A 24,316-nucleotide genomic window follows, 5' to 3' on the forward strand; every position below is an offset into this window, starting at 1 on the left:
ACACACACACATATTTATTTATATTTACGCGTGTCGTTTAAATTAATGAAAAAGGTAGCCGCAATGTTGGCAAAATAAACGTCTATTACGTAAAATTTTATAATTTATAACATTTTTAAATATTAGTGACTGTATCCTTATCATGCTATTTTTCTCCTACTTACTTCTTAACATCAACTTTATTGCTTTTTTAGATTTTCTATTTTCTTCCTTCCTTATCTTTTACAGTTTGCAATTATGAGGAAGATTTAAGGAAGAAAGAAATGCCATCGTCAAGTAGCGAATCCTTAAGTTTGGTACGCGTAGCATATATATAAGAGCATGTTTAATTTTTTTTTCAATATTGCCTTTTCCAAACATAATGTTATTATATATGGTTGAATTTGTCATAAAATAAGCTTTATTTTGGTTGGACAATTGATTTTAACAATTTGAAAAAAGAGAAGGAGGGGGGGTATTTTATACACAATTTTACATTTTTAAAAAATCTAAATATAGCATAATAAAGTACTTTTAAAACCATAAAACTTTTGTCTAAAACATTTTTTCATATCTTTAATAGTTTCGATAATTCGCTTAGAAAGACAAAAATCAACTTTGTTCAAGGGGTTGTTTCCACCCTTAAAACCGTTTTTGGGCACCAACGAAAAATTGTTTTGTTATTAGGTATATCTGCTCTACAATTATGCAGAGTTTCAGATTTTTTTGAATTTCCGCGTTGCCGAATGTCCCTTGTTAGTTGCATGTCCACAAGACGTGAAAAATTCTTGATCACACGAAATGTCCCATGTTGCACTCTTGTGGATCTTGCATATATAACAAATTTACATGCTTTTCCTTCTTACTGGCGAGACGTATCGGAACGGTCGTACATGCTTCTTCTTGCTTCTTTTTATCTTGAATGGTATATACGTTGATGGATATGTTGTTTAGCTGTTCAAACTTGGTAATTTGTTTAATCGTCATTGGAAATTCAATACCCTGAAGATTGAATATTTTGGTATAATGTGGGTACGAAGATTCCCGGTCTCCATTTCTTTCAGCTGAATATAATGCCGCGACCACAGACCATGCAAAACATACGTTGTCTTTAGTTCGTACGTTTATCACGGCTTTCTTTAATTTTATTTCGCGAGGCAACTCAATGTTGCACCCTGCATGCAGTGGATTGTATTTGTTCACATTGACTGTGAAATCAAGTATGCGCAGCAGTGCCCACCCACTATCACGTTCTTGAAATTCTTCCAAAGATGCCAAAGTAGGCTCGATGACGCGTTGCTCGTATCATTTATCCAAATCTAAAGCAGAAAAGAGTTCACTGTTTCTCGTGTTAATGCTTTTGAATGCATGATTGTCGCCTGCGATAAACTCGCCATTGAACACAGTGTTCACCTTAAGATTGTCGTGCCTTTCCATAGCACTTCGCACGTGCTCGAGCACTGTAGCTTCTTCTTCTTCGCATCTTGAAGAAATCGAAGAGATTCAATATAATTCACGTTAATAACTGCGCCGGTTGATATGCGGCTTTCGAACGCTGTATCAATTTCTCTCCATACCAATTCTGCATCTCTTGATACGTATCCAGCACCCACGTGTACGAAGCGTTCTTGCACAGAAATTTTCGTTTACTGTGCGATGGTCCTACCACTTATAAGGGGAGGACGCATCGACCGGGAAACGGTTTGGAACGAAACTTACGGAGTTAATAGTACTTGACTACTAATAACTCATGGTAATAGCATACGACGCAATACCTCTTTATTTTCGAGAAAAAACGGTCTAAAGAAAAGAGTCAATAAAGTGTACAAGTTAGTTTGAAGGATATTCAACGAAGCGGCGTAGCGCAGCAGCGAAGGTAACGGACTACTGAGGTGACAGCTGAGGTTCGACCTCTGCTGTATGGTTTTTTTTCTATTTTATAAGCACAAAAATGAAACAGAAAACATTAATAAGTAATAAAACTGCGTTTCTTAAATATATTAGTGTTTGTTAAATATACTATTAATGATTTAAATTGCAAAAAAACCCTAAATCTTATCTATAAAATATATAGTGTGTGAGAAAATTTTTATATAATAATTGCAATGGAAATAGGAATAAAAATATTGTTATGAAATATATAGGAATGCTAACCCTTTGCGGTCGATGCCGCCACAGTGGCGGCATTCGTAAGTCGTCGTAGAAGTCGATGCCGCCAGGCTAGCATTCATGATCGCCTGGCGTGCGGCACGGCAAATGAGGCTAGCGATAATGAAAGAAAACTATCCTCCCGATGCTAGATTCAAATGTTTAGATCAACTTACAGATATCCATGTTTATCGATCTCTTCGAAATCAGCCGATCGCAAAAAGTAAAACTAGTATGAGATAATTTTTCATAATCTTATATCGTATATATAAAATATTTATTTCTGTTACAATTCTCTATGTTGTATTGAAGTCGTGTTGTGTTAAAGTTATATTGTGTCTTTACCTCTTCTGGCAATCCCCCCCAAAAACTTCCTTTGTGTCATTCTAAACGATCGTTAAGAATGACGAAATGATTCGAGCATCGGAACAGTCGTCAGTAAAGCAAGCAGCAGTGTGCGTTTACTAGTGATACAGAGCAATTCGGTGATCATATTTAAATTACATATATCATAACAATGTCAGAGAGAGTCTTCAACAAGCAAAATAGTTGGTGTAGAATTGCTAGAAGAAAGATCTTTTGAAAATGAAGATTTTAAAGGTGAATTCACTAATGCTCTCGTATATGCGAATTCTATTTACGAGAATAATGAATTATTATCGAAAAATCCTCCAACGAAAATATATATTTTTACTCTTATTTCCATTGCAATTATTATATAAAAATTTTCTCACACACTATATATTTTATAGATAAGATTTAGGGTTTTTTTTGCAATTTAAATCATTAATAGTATATTTAACAAACACTAATATATTTAAGAAACGCAGTTTTATTACTTATTAATGTTTTCCGTTTCATTTTTATGCTTATAAAATAGAAAAAAAACCATACAGCAGAGATCGAACCTCAGCTGTCACCTCGGTAGTCCGTTACCTTCGCTGCTGCGCTACGCCACTTCGTTGAATATCCTTCAAACTAACTCGTACATTTTGTTGACTCTTTTCTTTAGACCGTTTTTTCTCGAAAACAAAGAGGTATTGCATCGTATGCTATTACCATGAGTTATTAGTAGTCAAGTACTATTAACTCCGTAAGTTTCGTTCCAAACCGTTTCCCGGTCGATGCGTCCTCCCCTTGTTAGACCATCATAGGTTAGGTTGGAAGAGAATACGAAACGTTCGTCGAAAGAGTATTTTACCATGCCGACTTGCGCCGGGCACTATCCTCATCGTTCTGAGGAGGGGGAAGGGAAGTAAAATGGGAGACATATAGAATTAATTTATACATAATTTTATGTTTTCCAGAATATCATTTATTTGTTCACGGTTTCATACATTATATTTTTTACAGCGCATGCTAACAATTCACAATCAATGAGCGACTCGCGCTCAAAGTCGCTGCTTTCTTGTATTATTTTTGTTGCAGTATGTATATTAGTAATATAATTCTTCTTTTCACGAAGAATATTTACAAAACTTTTGAATTTTACACTAACTATATAGATATTTTCTCATAACCATCCATACATGTGATTGATGCAATTTTCAAATGCAAATAATACATTTAACATATCTGGTGTTACATATAAGCAATTATTAAAAATTGTGCGTTTCCCAATTTGTGAGTTGTACATCTTACATGACGTTATTGTTAATTCTTCTATACGCATCGGAGGAGACGATGACCTATAAAAATTGGCCTGCAGAAATCTTTGGATATCAGCACGTTGCCCCATTAGCGCATTCCAAGTTTTGATCGGCAATAGCAGTTGTTTGCCACGATTATCATCAATGCCTATGTCTATGACGGGTTTAGCTCCTACGCTGATTCCGATATTCAAATATTTATAAGCAGTTACAGTCAAAGCGAATCGGCGTCCTAAGATATGCATAGCAAGAGGTCATGGAACGCTGAAAAGATATAGAAAATTTACATGTCTGAATCTTGGAAAAATTACTATGGATAAACTAAAAGAAACAGCATTATGACACTCATCTCTCGCACATTTTCTTGCTCGGTGGAGCCTCGTCCTCATGTTGAGCAGGCATGTAATAATTTGCGTGTTTAGCGTTCACTTCAGCACCGGCAGCATACATTTTTACTATGTAGTATAAAAAATAAAAATAAATTCATTAATAAACTTCTAATATTACAACAACTTTAATGGTTCCTACAGTTACTTGTAGGAGTTAACAGTTAACAGTTAACAGTTAACAGTTACCTGTTATTGTCCCGTACAGTCGCTTATAATATATATATGTGTTAATAATCAAAACCCTGCTTTATAGTGACTTTAGAAATAATACAAGGAATACGGCCGAACAATTTCATGGTGATATATTACGTTAACGAGGCAATACTTCTCATGTTCCAAAATTGTATTATACGTGACATGCTGCAATGCCTGGTACAGTCTTTTATATACGATAAATGTTAGACGCCCTGATTGCGAAATCTGGCTTTGTAAAGACCTCGGGGATAGATAGAGGAATATGTTATAACAATTTGGTGCTGTTATATGACAGCAAAGAGATAAAATATTTTTTCTTGTAACATGGTATTTCGCGGGACTCGCTGCGATGTTTCGTACGACACACGCTTTATTAATATATGATAAATTTTTGACGGCCGGAATGCAAAATCTGGCACTGTAGGGACCTCGATAATAGTTCAAGGAATATTCCATATCAATTCGGCGGTTACATATATATTACGCCAACAAGGCGGAATATCTCTTCTTTTGAAATTGTATTCGCGTAATTCGCCTTAACGCTTGATGCATCTTTATTTATTTATAATAAAAGTTAGACAGCCTGATTGCAAAATCTGGCTTTATGAGGATCTTAGAAATAGTTTTAGAGATATGCTATAACAATATGTTGATGACATATTACATGGTGAAGGAATACATCTCAAACACAGTGAAGGAATATATCTCATTTTGTATAATGCTATTATACGTGATCCGCTGCGACGCTTCATACATCTTTATTTATTTATGATACATTTCTCACAGCCTCATTGCAAAATCTGGCTCTGTAGGTTTCTCGGGGATAGTTCAAAAAAGATGCTATAACAATTTGGCGGTGAAACATATCGTCAACGAGGTGAAATTTTGCATCTCCTACAATGAATTTTCAACTGATTCGCTCCAACGCTTGGTACGACGGGCGCTTTATTTATATATTATAAATTTTTGACGACCGGATTGCAAAATCCGGCTTTGTATCGATCTCGGGAATAGTACGAAGAAGATGCTGCAACAATTTGGTAATAATATGTATCGTCAAAGAGACGAAATATTATATCTCGTGAAATGGTATTTCGAGTGACTCGCAGCAACGCTTGGTACAGCGAACGCTTTATTAATGTATAATAAATTTCTGATGGCCGGATTGCAAAATCTGGCTCTATATAGGGTTCTCGGGGATAGTTCAAGGAAGATACCATAATAATTTAGCGGTTATATATATTGTCAACGAGGCAATATATTTGTTCTTGTAAAATTGTATTCCGCCTGACTCGCTGCGATTTGGTACAGCTGACGCTTTATTTATGTATAATAAATTGTTAACAGCCTATTTGTAAAATCTAACTCTGTAGAGATGTCGGAAATAGTTGTAGGAAGATATTATAACAAGTTCATGGTCATATATTACGTCAGTAAGGCAAAATATTGCTTCTTGTAAAATGGTATTCCACCTGACTCGCTGCAATTCCTGGTACGGCTGATACTTTATTTATATATTATAAATTTTGGACGGCCGGATTGTAAAATCTGGCTGTGTAAGGTCCTCAGGGATAGTTCAAGGAAGATGCTGTAACAGTTTAGCAATTATACGTATCGTATATATCGTCAACGAGGCGAAATTTTGCATCTTGTAAAATAATTTTTGGCGTGATTCGCTGCGATGCTTGGTACGGCGAACACTTCATTTATTTTTCATAAATTTTGGACGGTCGGATTGCGAAATCTGGCTTTGTGGTGATCTCGGGAATAATATAAGGAACATGCTATAATAATTTGGCGGTGATATATAACGTCAGCTAGACAAAATACATCAATTTGTAAAATGGTATTGCGTAAGTCGCTGCGACGCTTGGCTCACTCACCCAAAAGCCTGGAAAGCATTTTCTCGCCGTGTATCGGCCGGCGAAATGCCCGAGTGAGTAAGACAAGGACAGCGCGATCGATCGTTCATCCTTGTCAAACTGACCTGACCCAACCTTCCTGCTCTTGCGCTCGCGCGCACGGCATTGGTTCACAGTTTCGCCGCACGAGGCCCTCAAAGTCAACTCTGGATTTGCCTCTGGCTCCTGCAGACCCTTAAGAACGTACGGAGAAAATAGTGAAGATAGTGAATTGATAATCGATGTACTTTATTTAACATAAAATGAACGTTGTTACCGCCTTAAAGTTTTATGTGTCTAAAATGACAGAGGATAGTGGTCCTGGTATGAAAGTTCTGTTAATGGATAAACAAACGGTAAAAATGGTGTATATATATATATCACGTATTTATTTTGTAGTTATAATGTACATTGATAAATGAGTTAGTATTAACCTATTTATATGTATTCCGAATTTTGATTTCTAGACGAGTATAATCAGCTTACTATATAGTCAGTCTGAAATATTGATGAAAGAAGTATATTTATTTGAACGAATAGATACCGCTGTACATAATGATACTTTAAAATACTTAACATGCCTAGTGTTTATAAGGCCAACAAAGGAAAACATCGATTTGCTTTGTAAAGAACTTAGATATCCCAAGTATGGAGTATATTATATTTGTAAGTAATGATATATATCTCACATACATAAAATATAACATTTATTTTCTACAATTACCAACATTTAGAAAATAGGTATATTGTATATGTAATATATAAACATAGGGTGTTCAGTAATAGATACATTTTGTATGTAATAGTATTCGTCACAAAACAATCATCTTTTCATTTATAATGTTATGTTTATGTATTATTACTGATATAAGAACTTTCACAAATTATTTATATATTGGATTATATTTATATATTGAATTAGATGGATATAGCTTTAGAAAGGTTTATCTTGCAATTTCCAAATTTCAAAATAAAACTTGGTAAAACTGTTCCAAATGTTCGCAAATTAACATATTTAAAGTTTCTTAGCAAAATAAATTAACTAAGATAATATTAAAATAATAAATGTAATTATTTAAAAAAAATTATATACTATGAATATAGAATAATCCCCACACAGCTTTATCTCAGGGACATCCGACAGACATTCTGGGATACAGCAATATCTTGGGGATATACAAATGTTTGCTGTTTTAGATCCTACAGATATCCTACGGATATCCCTTTTAATAACTTTCAATTCTTTTTTAGAAACTTTCAGTTTTTTAAAATTGGTATTAAAAGAGATATCCGTAAGATATCTGTAGGATCTAAAACAACGGACATTTGTATATCCCCAGGATATTGGTGTCAGACGTCTCTGAAATAAAGTGTACTGTGTGGGAATCTAGTCTTTGAAGTATATTATAGATATTAATATCTGATTATAAAATATATATTTAATAATATTTTGATTTAAATAAGGACCACTTATAATTTATAAAATATGTTATTTAAACCAATATTTATTTTATTTTAACATTTTATATTAGACTTTATTAGAAAATAAACATAAGAGAAAACTTAATATAATTTTTATTTATATAGTCAATTAAACATAGTAGATAAAAGAATCAGAATCAAATTTTACTCTATTCTCTTTAAATTATCTCTTTAAATTAGTGTATCTATTATATATTGTCATCAGGTATAATCTTTTATATGTTGCATGGATGTAAATATGACATTGATACAGATTGAACAATAGACATGTATTGGATGTTTAGAAGCAAAATATCAATATTAATATATGAAACTTAGAAAGTATTAATTAAAGCATGGATATTGTATTTTTATATGTTTATTTTAAGAAAATATTTTATAGGAATCAATAATATCAAAATTTTGAAATATGGTATAAAATAGTTTAAAAATATCCCATCTGTATTTGTTAAAAACAGAAGGGAAATTAAATGAAATGATTAAGTAATTGATTGGTTATTTTTTCTTCAAGTAAAAGGTAATTTAAGTAATATTAATATTTCTTTACATATTTTATATGCATGTTTCTTATATGTATAAAATATCTATATACTATACATATTTTTTTAATAATCATTTAATTATCACAATTAAAGATTTTGTATGTGCTGTTAATTTCCTTGCTGTTAATCCAAAATTATATACTAAATGATTATCCAAGTAAGAAATTAAGGAAAAATTTAACATCAGTATTCAAAAATTTGGCATGCCTAGATTATATTTTAGAATATACATGAGTTTTTAAATATGTTGAACTTTGCTATAAAATATAGAGAATTTGACAATCTATTTGAATTTATGCAGGCTATACAAAATACTTTTTTATTGTATTCTAGAAACAAAGAGTTAATAGAAATCAGTTATAATATATATATACTTTTATTCATATATATATACACTTTTTTATAGAAATGTTTCAATGTAATCTTATAAATAGTTATTTTACAAAGATTAACATACCTTCATATAATGTTTTAATTTTTTTAACAAATCTTTTGCTTTTCTACATTGAAGGAACTATCATGTACTAAAAATGTATATTTCACAAAGATTAGCAAAAATCTCTATGCAATATTTAAAAGAAGAGACTTTACAAGAAATTAGTGGGAAGTTCAAGTGACATATTTAAAAAATAAGCAATTCTCATTTAATTTAACATATATCAGGGATGCCTAGAATATCAACTTCTATAACATATTTAAAGGGCAAAATCATTCAATATCTATAGTATATAACTTTGGAAAATTATTATTTTAATTATTTTAACATTATTGCAATTAATACATAATTGAATTAAAAAAACTATTTACATATGTTTATCTAAGAATATTTGGAACTATTTTATCAAATTTTAGAATCGAAAGACGCATCTTTCTGCAACTATAATGATGTGAAAGACAATGGGTAAAAAGTACTGATTTTGGTCCATCGTGGGGAACAAACAAAACATCATTTCTATAGGATTTTGACTTGTTGAATACGATGCCGTCGTTAGTTTTCCTCTAAACCTCGGGGAACATATTTAAATCCGAGGATTTATCATCCAATAATCAAATAGCCTGGAAAGCCTTTGCGTAAACTTTGAAGCTATTGCAAATTCGTGTATTAGTTAAATTAGTTGAAGATAGTTTAGATTTTCGATTTAGAAATATTTTCGATGTAACAATTGAAGGTGTTCTCTTTTTATGCAAAATTTGCTAACAAATATACATGATGTCACATATCATCCGTATCACTCGATCTTTTTGTAAAGGCGAAACTTTGTGGAAAAATATTTCAGACAAAAGTTGTATGGTTTCAAAGGCATATGTTAACTATATCATTTTGTTTACAGATGGTGCCACTTTTGAGATATTTACTGATCATTACTTTTTTTAAATGGAAACCTCAATTTTTTATTATATCATTTTTTTCTACCAATTAATTTGAATAACTTTTGTCTGAAATATTTTTTTATTTGCTTAATATTTTTTGAGATATTTAAGAAAAACTCGGTAATTTTTTCAATATTTAACTTACGATATCTCGCTAATTGTTTGTCGGAAGAAAAAATAGTACTAGACTTTTTTATTCTATTTGGTTTCAAGAATATACTGTTATAATAATGCCCTACCTTTTATTAACTTATCGATCTTTGGAAATTTCAAAATTATCAAATTAACAAAAGCTACGATCAGTGAATATCTCGAAAATGGCGTCATCTATAAACAAAATGATATAGTTATTATATGTCACTTTTGAAACCATGCAACTTTTGTTTGAAACATTTTTCCCTAAAATGTCGCATTTACAAAAATCGAATGATACGGGTGATCTGTGACATATTATTGTATATTATTTATTAACAAATTTTGTATAAAATGAGAACACCTTCAACTATTAAATCGAAAATATTTCTAAATCGAAAATCTAAATTGTCTTCAGCTAATTGAGCTAATATACGAGTTTGCAATAGTTTCAAAGTTTACGCAAAGGCTTCCCAGGTCATTCGATTATTGGATAAATCCTCAGATTTGAACATGTTTCCCGGGATTTAGAAAAAAATTAATAAATTAACGATGGTATCGTGTTCAGCAGGTCAAAATCCTATAGAAATAATGTGTTTCATTAGTTTCCCACGATGGGCCAAAATCGGTATTTTTTACCTATTGTTCTTTGTGACACATGAAAATCAAAAATTATCCAAAATGATATAATTCAAAATAAATAATTTTAATGATTTGATATTTAAAAATCTTAATATTAAAAGTTTTCTCTTAAATAATATAATATTTGATTAAGTTATGATAGAAAATATAAAAAAAATTGTTTAAGTTTAAAGTTTTTAATAAATTTAATAATTGGATATCATTCTGTATACTAAAAATAGTTATAATCAATTTTATAATATGAAAGTTAAAACTTATATAAAATATTAAGTTTTATAAAAAATCATAAAAGTTTCTTATGTCTTATATGTTATATTCTTTTGTCTTATATTCGTATGTTAGAGAAAATATTAAATTTTTAAGACCATAACAATTTTTCAAATTGTTAGAATAAGAAATTATTTCATGTTTTAGGATATAACCCATTTGTATCATAATTGTCTTGAAACTTTTTTTTAAGTTTATTAATTGGTATGTATATAAAAAAATGGAAAATGGATTTATAGTTAGTGCTACATCAATTACATGTAATGGAAGATATTAGGAAATATTTTTAACTAAATTTCCCGTTAAACTAAATTAATTAAATATTAAATGTTTCGGAGTTTTTAATTTCTAGTAAATTTTCTAATAATTTTTTAATGCGAATATGTGTAAGCAGATGCAGTGTCACATACTTTTTGCACATTTGTATAATGTAGTTAAATAATTAAAAACTGCATTGTCGTATCAGAAACTATATTTAGAATGAGAAAAAAGGCAAGCAAATCATCACTATTGATTTATATATTGTAGAAACGCTTATAAGTTTCATTGCAGTTAGATTACATTAGATTATGTTTAGGAAGAAGAGGAAGAGAGAGGATTATAACATGTATGTGTCTGTGTGAGAGAGGAAGTGCACATGCACGCGCGTTCGTGTGCATGTGTGTGAATATTAATTTATTTTGATTAATGTAAATATTAATTTATTTTAATTAATTATTTTATTTAATTAATCTTAATTCTATATTAAATAAAAGTGAATCAGTCTTCCATACAAAACGTTTATTTTGATTATATATTTTCTATATTTCACGAGGAGAGGACGCGACGTAATACCAATCGATTTCGACGAAACTCGTTGTAGCGGTATATAGGTATTCAAGTAATATTGAGTTAACATTTAAAACTGGTTGGTTAAAACATAGGTGTTTAAAATAACCATGCGATTGTAAAAACGCAGCTTTTATATGGTGCGCAAAATGTGGTATAAATTATTGCTTTGTTTATTTTTACGACAAAAATATCATTCAGCAATATATATTATCCCATCTACTTCCATCAATTAATAATTAATAACAATTAATAATTAATAAAACATCTTTCACATTTATTTGTATAGTGTATAGTAATCATCTATCTGCAATTATTGTTTACAAACATTATCTGGAATGACATTGATTTATTTCTTACCGTACAATTATTCTACAAACATTCTACTACAAAACAATTACAAAAAAGTTACTTCTTAGGACTTGAATCGACATTATCGACATAATAGTTACGCGTGCTATCGCTGTACTATGCGTTCTTCGATCAAACATTCTACTCTAATTGTTTATACTTTGAATTGTATAATTGTTTATACAATTCTCAATATTTTTCAGCTTTGATATTTTTGCAAATGTTTGAGAAGCGTGCCTTATACGTTTATCCAATATTGACATGAATATCTATTAGGTTGTCTAAAAAAGTATTGAGCTTCTGGAGGTCAAAATTGAGAATACATTTATTGTTATTTGAGGTAAATATTTAGAAGTACACAGTCAGCTCCGATTTTAATGAGACTAGGCTCATTCGACGCGTTTTTGCACGAGAAATAACTTTTTCCTGCGGCAAAATCGTCGCTCAGTTCCGCGAAGCGAGATATGAAGCATTAAAGCAGGTCATAATTCAGGCTAGGAAAGCTGTTATATCGACGAACTTTGGCGACATAAACATGCCTCGTAACTAACATAAACTTCCCGAGTAATATGCAAAAAGTTTTAGTCCGTGCTCACTGTTCGTTAAAAAGTTATTAACAAATGAAGTTAGTGATAAGAGTTTGCACCGAGCATGTATACACACACATACACACACCGAAGGGGGCGTGCGGGGGCCTTCGGCCCCCTACCCGCATCCCCCCTCGAAGGTTAACGGGTGAAACTCGCTTCATATGGAAAGTCATATGTGAGTTTGTGACTTATTGCGACTTTCCACATGAAGCGAGTTTCACCCGTTGACCCTCGAGGAGGGTGCGGGTGAGGAGCCGAAGGCCCCACGCACGCCCCTTCGGTGTGTGTGTGCGTGTGTGCGTGTGCGTGTGCGCGCGCGCGCGCGCGTGTGTGTGTGTGTGTGCGTGTGTTGCGTGTGTGTGTGTGTGTTTGCGTGTGTGTGTGCGTGTGCGCGTGTAAGTGTGCGTGTTCGGTGCAAACTCTTATCACTAACTTCAATTGTTAATAATTTTTTAACGAACAGTGAGCATGGACTAAAACTTTTTGCATATTACTCGGGAGGTTATGTTAGTTACGAGGCATGTTTATGTCGTGTTAAGCAATTGCTATTATTGGCGGGAATAATGAACGAATACATGCACTTCTCTAGGCGACGAATGTATTACTGAGCAACGATATCACAAATCGGTTTATATATGTCAACATCAAGGTCACGGAATACTCGGAATTAGTTACGAGACATGTTTATGTCGCCAAAGTTCATCGATATAACAGCTTTTCTAACCTGAATTATGATCTGCTTTAACGCTTCATATCTCGCTTCGCAGAACTGAGCGACGATTTTGCCGCAGGAAAAAGTTATTTCTCGTGTAAAAATGCGTCGAATGAACCTAGTCTCATTAAAATCGGAGCTGACTGTGTACTTCTAAATATTTACCCTTCTGTGGTTTCTGGTCAAAAAATTGTGACACGTGGTTTTCACAGGCCTCTTTTGAAACTAACTTAACACCATTCAAGGAGTTCTGCAGAGACCGAAATAAATGATAGTCTGACAGTGCCAGATCCGGGCTATACGGTGGATGCATTAAAACCTCCCATCCAAGTTCTCTTAATTCTGACGGGTTGTTAAAGATGTATGCGGTCTGGCATTGTCAGCGTGGTATACAACACCCTTTCTGTTGACCAGTTTCGGCCGTTTCTTTTGAATTGTTAGGTGCAATCGTGCTAATTGTTGACAATACAGGTCCAAGTCTATCGTTCTGTCTGGCGGCAGCAGCTCGTGATGTATGATGCCCTTCTAATCCCACCAAACACAGCATAACCTTCCTAGGCGTCAGTGTGGGCTTTGCCACAGACTGTGGAGCTTCTCCTCGCTTCGACCACGATCTTTTTCGCACATTGTTGTTGTAGGTTATTCACTTTTTATCATTCGTGATCAACTGCTTCAGAAATGGCTCGATTTCGTTACGTTTCAGTAGAGATTCGCAAATAGAAAAAATTCGATCAAGTAAATTTTTTGGAATCAGATCATGTGGCACCTAAACATCGAGCTTCTTTTTCTAGCCAGCTTTCTCCAAATTTAACACTGTTTGGTGATATATGTTTAGGTCATTGGCGATGTCATGACTGCTTACATGCCGGTCTTGCTCGACTTTTGCCAGAATATCATCCACTTTTTCTGTGATTGGTCGCTTATTGCGAGGAGCATCTTGGACATCGAAATTTCCAGAACAAAAGCGACTGAATCATCTTTTGGCTGTTGCTTTTGATAACGTATTTTGCCCATAAACAGCACAAATTTCTTCACGGACCTGCGCAGCCTTGCCTGTGCATTTGCGCCTTTATCGAAACAAAATTGTAAAATGTAGCGCAGTTTTGCGGAAAGTTCACTCATCTTCACGGCGCAATACCTTACGTCTGATTATAAGAATTCCAACACTTTTTGTATGTCTACTAGCTTCAACTATCAGCTGTCAAATGACGTTAGGCCTGATCTGCTGCGACTCATATATCCTGAGATTTGGGATACTAACGCTATCTCGTGCGCAAAAGGCTCAATACTTTTTAGACAACCTGATATATAGGTTGGGGAAAAAGAAATCCATTATTTTTTCGTTTATTTCAAGGCTTTATTTAACATAGTTAGGATTGTTCGATTTTGGTCAAATAAGCACCGTTTTGTTCTACAATTTGTCGCCATTTTAAAGGTAATTTCATGATCCCTTTTTCATAGAAGCCCTGGTCCTTATTTGCAAAAAACTCGACTAAACGATTTTCATAGTCTTCTCTTGAGGTCAATTTCTTACCATCAAGGAAGTTTTGCAATGACAAAAACAGATGATAATCGCTTGGTGCCAGTCCGGACTATAAGGTGGATGCATCAAAACTTTCCAACCAAGCTCCCGGAGTTTCTGACGAGTCACTATAGACGTATGTGGCCTAGCATTGTCCTGATGAGAAACAATTCCTCTCGTATTGACCAATTCTGGCCGCTTCTGGTCGATCGCTAGCTTCAAACGGTCCAATTGTTGACAATAGAGGTCCGAATTTAGTGTTTGCATATGAAAGCAGCTCATGGTGGATGATTCCTTTATAGTCCCACCAAATACTCAGCAAAACCTTTCTGGCTGTTAATTCTGGTTTGGCCACCGTTTGAGCCGTTTCGCTGCGCTTTGACCACGATCGTTTTCGCACAATATTGTCGTATATAATCCATTTCTCATCCCCAGTCACCATCCGTTGCAGAAATGGCTCGATTTCGTTCCGTTTGGTCAAGGCTTCGCAGATTGAAATTCGGTCCATCATGTTTTTTTTGCGTCAATTCGTGTGGTACGCAAACATCGAGCTTTTTTTGAATCCATCTTTATGCAAATGGTTTAAAACTGTTTTGTGGTCGATCTTCAGCTCCTGGGCGATACTACGACTGCTAACATGCCGGTCTACTTCGATCATTTCCATAATTTTATTGACATTTTCGACGACGGGCCTACCTGTGCGAGATGCATCTTTAACATCAAAATTACCGGAACGGAATCGACGAAACCAAAATCGCGCGAGATTGGCTGTGACAGTATCGGGACCATAAACACCATTCACAATTTCAGCCACCTGGCTTGCATTTTCGCTTTTATCGAAGCAAAATTGTAAAACATACCTATTTTCTCTTTGTTGACGTACATCTTTTACGTGCTATAACTCACAACTTAATCGGCAAATCACAAAACCGTTAAAGAATTTTTTTAGTACGGAATATCACTTTTTCAACGAATATAAATATTAACCTATGTGATTAATACATCACGTGATATATACCACTAAAGCCATCTAGCGGAAAAATAATGGATTTCTTTTTCCCCAACCTAATATATCGCTACAAATTTCGTGGAAATTGATTGATATCACGTCGTGTCCTCTGCTTGTCAAATAGTAAAATTTATAAAAAAATTCTAAAAAAGATTCTACATAGTGTCTGCTGCAGACTCTCAGAAATTGGCTATCAGAAATACAATAGAACCTGATAATATGAGGATAGGTTGAGGACAGAAATCGAGCAGGATATTTACAATAAATTTAAATAGAATATAAGCCAGATCCTATTCGCTTTTTGCCACCAGTTTGTTGTCAGATTCGGTCAGCAGATTCTACAATTCGGACAATTAAAGATCCTGGCCGAATGTATTGTCAATTTGTTGACTAACAGATTATTTACTGACAAGGAAAGACCACACCTTTCGGGTCACCGATTTCGCCGTAATTGCGCAGGTATGTAATACGCCTAGAGTATTAAAAAATGCTAACAGGATACGAACACGCACCTCTCAAGCGTTTTCGAGAAAAAACGCTGTAAAGTTTCGCGAGGAACGTAAGTGCAGTTATAGTGGCAGGGCTATCAAGTAGCGGAGCACGCTAAGCGACGCGCTACGGACCTGCAGTTGTTCGTGTCCATGCTGCTTTTGATTTTTTTTTTTAATATTAGATTATAGGATTATGCTAATATAAAAATATATATAATAATGCGCACGATATTTCGTTTCCAGTGTGACGAACATGAGACACTGTAAATATAAAACAAATGTTAATTAGCAAGCATATAGACGATGCAATAAATTAATGCGATATATACGTGATGTACTTATTTATTCGAAACGTGTTTATTTATTTTAAATATACATACGTATAAAACTTTAGGTTGTCACAAAAAAAATAGACTTTCATCAATTAACGCAACTAGTTGGCGCGTACATTTTAATGTTTTATACCTGTGGGTCTTTGAAAACTAGTTCCCCTATTGTAAGCATATGAATAGCCGAAACGAACAAAGCGTCTTTCTTGGATCCTATGGTAATTTTCATGGAGGGGCCGACCTTTGCGCAGTAGGAACGGTTTTCGATATCAGAAAGTTTGTCCGTTAGTCGTTAGGTCGCCATCGACTTTCGCAGAGCATATCTAATAACGTTGCGAGTGTGCAGCTTCTTAACGTTTGTGCTACATTTATAATATGGAGAATATATCGGGTCCATCATCCCGCAAAGAACATTCATCACGGTTATCGTTAAAAACTGTAAAATAACTTATGTTTTCCTGTACAATTATTTCAATCAAAGTGCGCATGCAAACAAATTGGTTTTATACGTTGTTCGTGGTGCACATTAGTATTATGTTTCGCGTGTTTTTTTGATAAATATCATCCGGCAATATGTACTCATAACCGTATTGATGATTAGTTGCGTTAACTGATGAAAGTCTATTTTTTTGTGACAGCCTAAAGTTTTATACGTATATATATTTAAAATAAATAAACACGTTTCGAATAAATAAGCACATCACGTATATATCGCATTAATTTATTGCATCCTCTACATACTTGCTAATTAACATTTATTTTATATTCACAGTGTCTCATGTTCGTCACACTGGAAACGAAATATCGTGCGCATTATTATACAGGATGTCCCATTTTAATCCGGCCGGCTGAATAAAATTCGAGGATATTTTCCAGAAAAAAATGTCAGACAAATGTTATTCAGTTCTAAGGGGGACATTCGATGCCATCAACAATTTTGACCTCGGGTGAAGGGTTCAAGGTCATTCAAGGTTAACTTTTTTTCTTAAACGGGAACCCCTATTTTTCATATCAGCAATCGATTCTACGTAAAAAAAAATGAAACTTTTGTCTGAAGCATTTTTTTTTATAACGCAAACTAATTTCACTTATTCAGCTTCCAAAATTGAAATTTTCAAACTTTCTGAATTTTTTACTCGAGAATGGTTGGATTTGGGGGGAAATTGCAGAAGACAAAAAGTTCTTGGAATGCTGCAAGGAATTCACTCGAATTTTCGCATAGTTGATCGTGCACTTTTTTCCGCCAATGTTCTACCTGTCAGGAGGTACCTCGAAAAAAGTACACGATCAACTATGCGAAAATTCGAGTGAATTCCTTGCAGCATTCCAAGAACTTTTTGTCTTCTGCAATTTCCCCCCAAACCCCACCATTCTCGAGTAAAAAATTCAGAAAGTTTGAAAATTTCAATTTTGGAGGCTGAATAAGTGAAATTAGTTTGCGTTATAAAAAAAAATGCTTCAGACAAAAGTTTCATTTTTTTTACGTAGAATCGATTGCCGATGTGAAAAATAGGGGTTCCCATTTAAGAAAAAAAAGTTGACCTTGAATGACCTTGAACCCTTCACCCGAGGTCAAAATTGTTGATGGCATCGAATGTCCCCCTTAGAACTGAGTAACATTTGTCTGACATTTTTTTCTGGAAAATATCCTCGAATTTTATTCAGCCGGCCGGATTAAAATGGGACACCCTGTATATATTTTTATATTAGCATAATCCTATAATCGTATTAAAAAAATAAAAAAAAAATAAAAAGCAACATGGACACGAAAAAGCGATCTGCAGGTCCGTAGCGCATCGCTTGCTCCGCTACCGCCGCTACTTGATAGCCCTACTACTATAACCGCACTTACGTTTCTCGCGAAACTTTATAGCGTTCTTTCTCGAAAACGTTTGAGTAGTGCGTCGTATCCTGTTAGCATTTTTTAATACTCTAGGCGTATTACATATCTGCGCAATTACGGCGAAATCGGTGACCCGAAAGGTGTGGTCTTTCCTTGTGAGATATAAATTAAGCAACACAGTTAACTTTTCTTCAGAAATTCCAACTTTAACTCATGACTATCGGAGTTCGTGACTATCGTAACTCATGACTATTAGTAACTGTGCAAAGGATACCGCATAATCCTTATGAAAATTAGATTTTGGTGGAATTGGCTGAAGATTTGTTATGTTGTAGATCTTATCATTTTGATGTAGTCTCCATAGAAAGAATCCCCAATAATTGACCATTTGACTTCTACGAGACATCAAATGTGAAAAGTAGCTAATATTATAATCTTTTATTCTTAATGATTAAGATGCATTTTTATTTTATGATTTACATTTTTTATGATCTACATTTTTTTTTATTTTTCTGTATATATTTAAGAATGAAAAGTAAGATTAACTTGAGGTTGATGATCTGATTTTAAAATTTCTTTCGTTTCCTATATGAAGCACGTGTTTGAGTTATATTGATAACTGACAAGGGGAGGACGCATAGACCGGGAAACAGTTTGGAACGAAACTTACGGAATTAATAGTACTTGACTACTAATAACTCATGGTAATAGCATACGACGCAATACCTCTTCGTTTTCAAGAAAAAACGGTCTAAAGAAAAGAGCCAAGAAAGTGTACGAGTTAGTAAGAAGGGTATTCAATGAAGCAGTGTAGCGAAGGTAACGGACTACCGAGCTGACGACTGAGGTTCGATCCCTGCTGTATGGTTTTTTTATTCTATAAGCATAAAAATGAAACAGAAAACATTAATAAGTAATAAAACTGCGTTTCTTAAATGTATTAGTGTTTGTTAAATATATTATTAATGATTTAAATTGCAAAAAGCCGTAAATCTTATCTATAAAATATATAGTGTATGAGAAAATTTTTATATAATAATTGCAATGGAAATAGGAGTAAAAATATATTATATTTTCGTTGGAGGATTTTTCGATAATAATTCATTATTCTCGTAAATAGAACTCGCATATACGAGAGCATTAGTGAATTCACCTTTAAAATCTTCATTTTCAAAAGATCTTTCTTTTAGCGATTCTACATCAACTATTTTGCTTGTTGAAGGATTCTCTGACATTGTTATGATATATGTAATTTAAATATGATCACCGAACTGCTCTGTATCACTAGTAAACGCACACTGCTGCTTGCTCTACTGACGACTGTTCCAATACTCGAATCATTTCTTAACGATCGTTTAGAATGACACAAAGGAAGTTTTTGGAGGGGGATTGCCAGAAGAGATAAAGACACAACACAACTTCAACACAACACGACTTCAACTCAACATAGAGAGTTGTAACAGAAACAAATATTTTATATATATGATATAAGATTACGAAAAATTATCTCATACTAGTTTAACCCTTTGCGGTCGGCCGATTTCGAAGAGATCGATAAATATTGATATTTGTAAGTTGATCTAAACATTTGAATCTAGCATCGGGAGGATAGTTTTCTTTCATTATCGCTAGCCTCGTTTGCCGTGCCGCACGCCAGGCGATCATGAATGCCAGCCTGGCGGCACCGACGAGTTGTGAATGTCGCCACAGTGGCGGCATCGACCGCAAAGGGTTAATAGCACTCCTATATATTTCATAACAATATTTTTATTCCTATTTCCATTACAATTATTATATAAAAATTTTCTCATACACTATTTTATAGATAAGATTTAGGATTTTTTTTGCAATTTAAATCATTAATAATATATTTAACAAACACTTATAATATATTTAACAAACACATATTTAAGAAACGCAGTTTTATTATTTATTAATGTTTTCTGTTCCATTTTTATGCTTACAAAATAAAAAAACCATACAGAAGGGATCGAACCTCAGCCGTCAGCTAGGTAGTCCGTTACCTTCGCTCCTGCGCTACGCCGCTTCGTTGAATATCCTTCTTACTAACTCGTACACTTTGTTGGCTCTTTTTTTAGACCGTTTTTTCTCGAAAACAAAGAGGTATTGCGTCGTATGCTATTACCACGAGTTATTAGTAGTCAAGTACTATTAACTCCGTAAGTTTCGTTCCAAACCGTTTCCCGGTCGATGCGTCCTCCCCTTGTGAGTTTACCATTCGATTATTTTTCGCTTTCTGTTGAAAACATGAGGTACATTTTTGATCTTGATAAACTATATTTTATATTTACATTTTCTATTTATTATATATTAAATATTTAATATTGACTAAAATGGCCAACAGAAATTAAATACTTTGTTTTGTTTGTGATCGGTCCAAATCAATTAGCTTTATTAAATGGTGACAGTAACGAGAAATAACTATGAGAAGGTATGAAGAAGCTAATATACGTATAAGTTGATTTGATGGATGATGCATGTTTATGTTTTAATTGTAATCGTTCAATAATTAATAATGAAATCAAACACATATATGATGTTAAACATTAATTCAAACGAATAGTATCAGATTTGTTACATTTATATTGGAGCTAATCAATACAGACTTTTAATCCAAACTAGAATGCAGGTTTTTATTACTAGAAATATTTATATTCCTGTACACAGGGTGCACGATTTATCTGAAGACATTGAAATATCTCGAGAACTATGCATTGGATAAAAAAAAGTGGTTAATGAAAGTTGTTAGTCTCGAAGGGGGACATCCAATGATACCAAACTCGACCTCCCACCCCACCCCCTGAGGGTGGGGGTTGGGGGCAACTTTGAAATCTTAAATGGAAACCCCCATTTTTTATTGCAGATACGGATTCTACGCCACAAAATACGTAAATTTTGTCCGAAACTTTTTTTTTATTCGTGATAGATGGCGCTGTAATCGCAAAAAATTATATTTTCCGCAATTCTCCAGAAGTGATCATTGGATTGAGAAATAAAAAATACCTGTTCAATATTTTTAAAGAACATAATAAAAGTTATTCCCCCTCATCCTCTCGGAGTAGGGTGGGTGATAACGTTCAAATCTCAAATGGGGACCCACATTTTTCATTGCAGAATTAGATTGTACATGAAATTTTTATTGAAACAATTTTTTTCATTCGTGATAGATAGCGTTGAATTTTTCCGAGAAACTACTTTTAGCGTTACACAGGAACAACGACGAGGACGTAGTAGTTTTATGTTCCCTTCGGGTGCTTTTTTAATGTGAGTCCCCTTGCCTCTCACTGTTCAATTAATTAGAGTAAGTGTTCGAAATTTTTACCTTCAACTTCAATACACTTATTGATCCTTTTTTCAAATGACTGTACACAGGATAGAAGCATATCTGCGGGAGTTTCAGCGCAAGCGTTTCTTATACGTTCTACCATTGTTGGCACTTGTTGATAAACCTTATCTTTTAGGTAACCCCACAGAAAGAAATCCGGCGATGTCAAATCAGGCGACCTAGCAGGCCAATTAATCAGGCCACCTCTGCCAATCCACCGACCGTTGTAATCATGGTCTAATACTTCCCGTGCTGCTATTAAGTTATGCGCTGGGCAACCGTCATGCTGAAATCACATACTTTGTCGAACGTCCAAGGCAACACCATCAAGTAGTGGTGGTAGTTCCTGTTCCAGGAAATTTCGATATTTGATTCCATTCAAATTACCTTCAATAAAATAAGGACCAATGAATCTGTTCCCTATGATTCCACACCAAACGTTAACCGACCAAGGATGTTGATGTTCATCTTGTCGTAACCAGTGGGGATTTTCTACACTCCAGTAATGCATGTTATGTCGATTAACGCCACCATGGTTTGTGAATGTAGACTCATCTGAAAATAGTACATTAGCAATGAAATTGGGGTTCGTTTGCATTTGTTGAAGTGCCCATTCACAGAACACCATTCGATTATGAAAATCATCGCCATGAAGTTCTTGATGCAGTGAAATGTGATATGGGTGATACTTATGACGATGCAATATTCTGCGAATACTATCTCCGGAAATTCCGAAATCGCGATGTAATTGCCGAGTGCTTACCTATGGGTTGTGGTGAACAGCTGCTAGTACAGCTATTTCATTAACTTCTCCTGTAACAGTTGTTCTTCGTTTTCTTTTTTTAGTTTGTACGCTGCCATCCGAGATAAAGGTCACAACTTTGTAAAAAAAAGAACATGAGCGAACATTGTCTGGAAAACGCTCAGCATACAAGGCAATAGCATCGTCAACATTCCTCCTACATTCACCATAAATCAGAATCATTTCAATTTTTTCTTCTACGGTTGCAGAATTCATTTTCCACTTGCAATTCTGTTCAAAGAATGAAGGGTAGATATGCAGGTAATAAAAACTAGTCAAGTAAAATGAAATTGTTAGAGATGCTTTCAGTTCTAATTCTGAAAGAAAAGTGAGCTCTGACCGCATTGCACTGCCTTTTATAATAAGCCGTAGTTCGCCATACACCCACAGTGGCGCGTCGAGCAGTTCCCTCTTCGATTCGGGTTCCCATTTGAGATTTGAACGTTACCACCCACCCTACCCCGAGAGGATGGGGGGGAATAACTTTTATTATGTTCTTTAAAAATATTGAACAGGTATTTTTTATTTCTTAATTCAATGATCATTTCTGGAGAATTGCGGAAAATATAATTTTTTGCGATTACAGCGCCATCTATCACGAATCAAAAAAAAAGTTTCGGACAAAATTTACGTATTTTGTGACGTAGAATCCGCATCTGCAATAAAAAATGGGGGTTTCTATTTAAGATTTCAAAGTTGCCCCCAACCCCCACCCCCAGAGGGTGGGGTGGGAGGTCGAGTTTGGTATCATTGGATGTTCCCCTTCGAGACTAACAACTTTCATTAACCACTTTTTTTTATCCAATGCATAGTTCTCGAGATATTTCAATGTCTTCAGATAAATCGTGCACCCTGTATATTAAGTACTGTCTTGTGCATCTCACGTATTCAGGCCCATCTTATTGCGGGATTTAGTTAACTAAACTTTTAACTTAAATTTCTAAATTCAAGTCATTAATCGGAATTTCTTTTTATCGGAATTACAAGATCTATAACATATTAAATTTAGCTAATTTCATTCAATTCCGAAATTCAATTTCCATAAGAATTGTGCGATGTTCTTTTGAAATGAGAATTTCGAAAAAAAAATGTTTTGTAGTCACATAAGTTGTTGCTTTGGAGTTATGAATAGTATCTCAAGAGTTTTATCAGAAAGTCTCATGACTCGAATTGATGTGGATTCAAATAAAGTTATTTTGTATTTTTGTATTGCGAAAATATGAAGTTGGCATTCGTAATTTTGTCATTTTATTTTTCACATTAATCAATAGAACTCATTTTAAAACATCAGAAACTTTAAAATTTTTGGGGAAGGAGCCAGAATTCTATCGATTATTGAAATCTTTAAAATAAGATGCTAATTTCACAATAATGAATTTGTTTGATAAGGAAAGTAAGAAGAAAATGAGAAAAGGGATTTATCCTGATATTTTCTAGAATCGAAGGGATAAATTGTTATTGTATATTGGATTGCTACATTGATTTAGTTTTTAACCCTTTATTTCTGTGGAAATTGTTGAATTGTTTGTATATTTCTAAAGATTCTTTATATTTTCGTAGAAAATATTAACACAGGAAGTATTAAAGACATTAGTTTTGACTAAAACGGATATTCGATCAAGTAAGATTGTATTTTATTAATATGCAATATTTTGACTATAGATTTTGCTCATAGATTGTTTTAACTTTTTGAAGCTTGAATTTTTCTATGCAATATAAAAGAAACTAATTACATACATAGGGGTTTTCTGGGTCGCTGATTATGAATCTAGAGTCAACATTTTAAAATTCAAAAT

The 24,316-nt window shown here is 33.8% G+C and overlaps 1 protein-coding gene across 2 annotated transcripts in view; it reads left to right on the forward strand.

Annotated features, from left to right (window-relative positions):
• Positions 1 to 6,216: 6,216 nt before the first annotated feature.
• Positions 6,217 to 24,316, forward strand: part of Vps45 (vacuolar protein sorting 45) — a 64,127-nt gene continuing 46,027 nt past the window's right edge. Inside the window, exons 1-2 of one of the 2 annotated variants that reach the window (XM_025298614.1) lie at positions 6,217 to 6,626; positions 6,729 to 6,927. In XM_025298614.1, coding sequence (XP_025154399.1) covers positions 6,525 to 6,626; positions 6,729 to 6,927 — 301 coding nt within the window. In that variant the 5' untranslated portion in view covers positions 6,217 to 6,524. The remainder of the gene's footprint in view (positions 6,627 to 6,728; positions 6,928 to 24,316) is intronic. The other variant, XM_025298615.1, reaches the window with a different exon arrangement.

Source organism: Harpegnathos saltator, unplaced genomic scaffold (assembly GCF_003227715.2).
Source record: "Harpegnathos saltator strain DR-91 unplaced genomic scaffold, Hsal_v8.6 scaffold227, whole genome shotgun sequence".
NCBI classification, from domain to species: domain Eukaryota; kingdom Metazoa; phylum Arthropoda; class Insecta; order Hymenoptera; family Formicidae; genus Harpegnathos; species Harpegnathos saltator.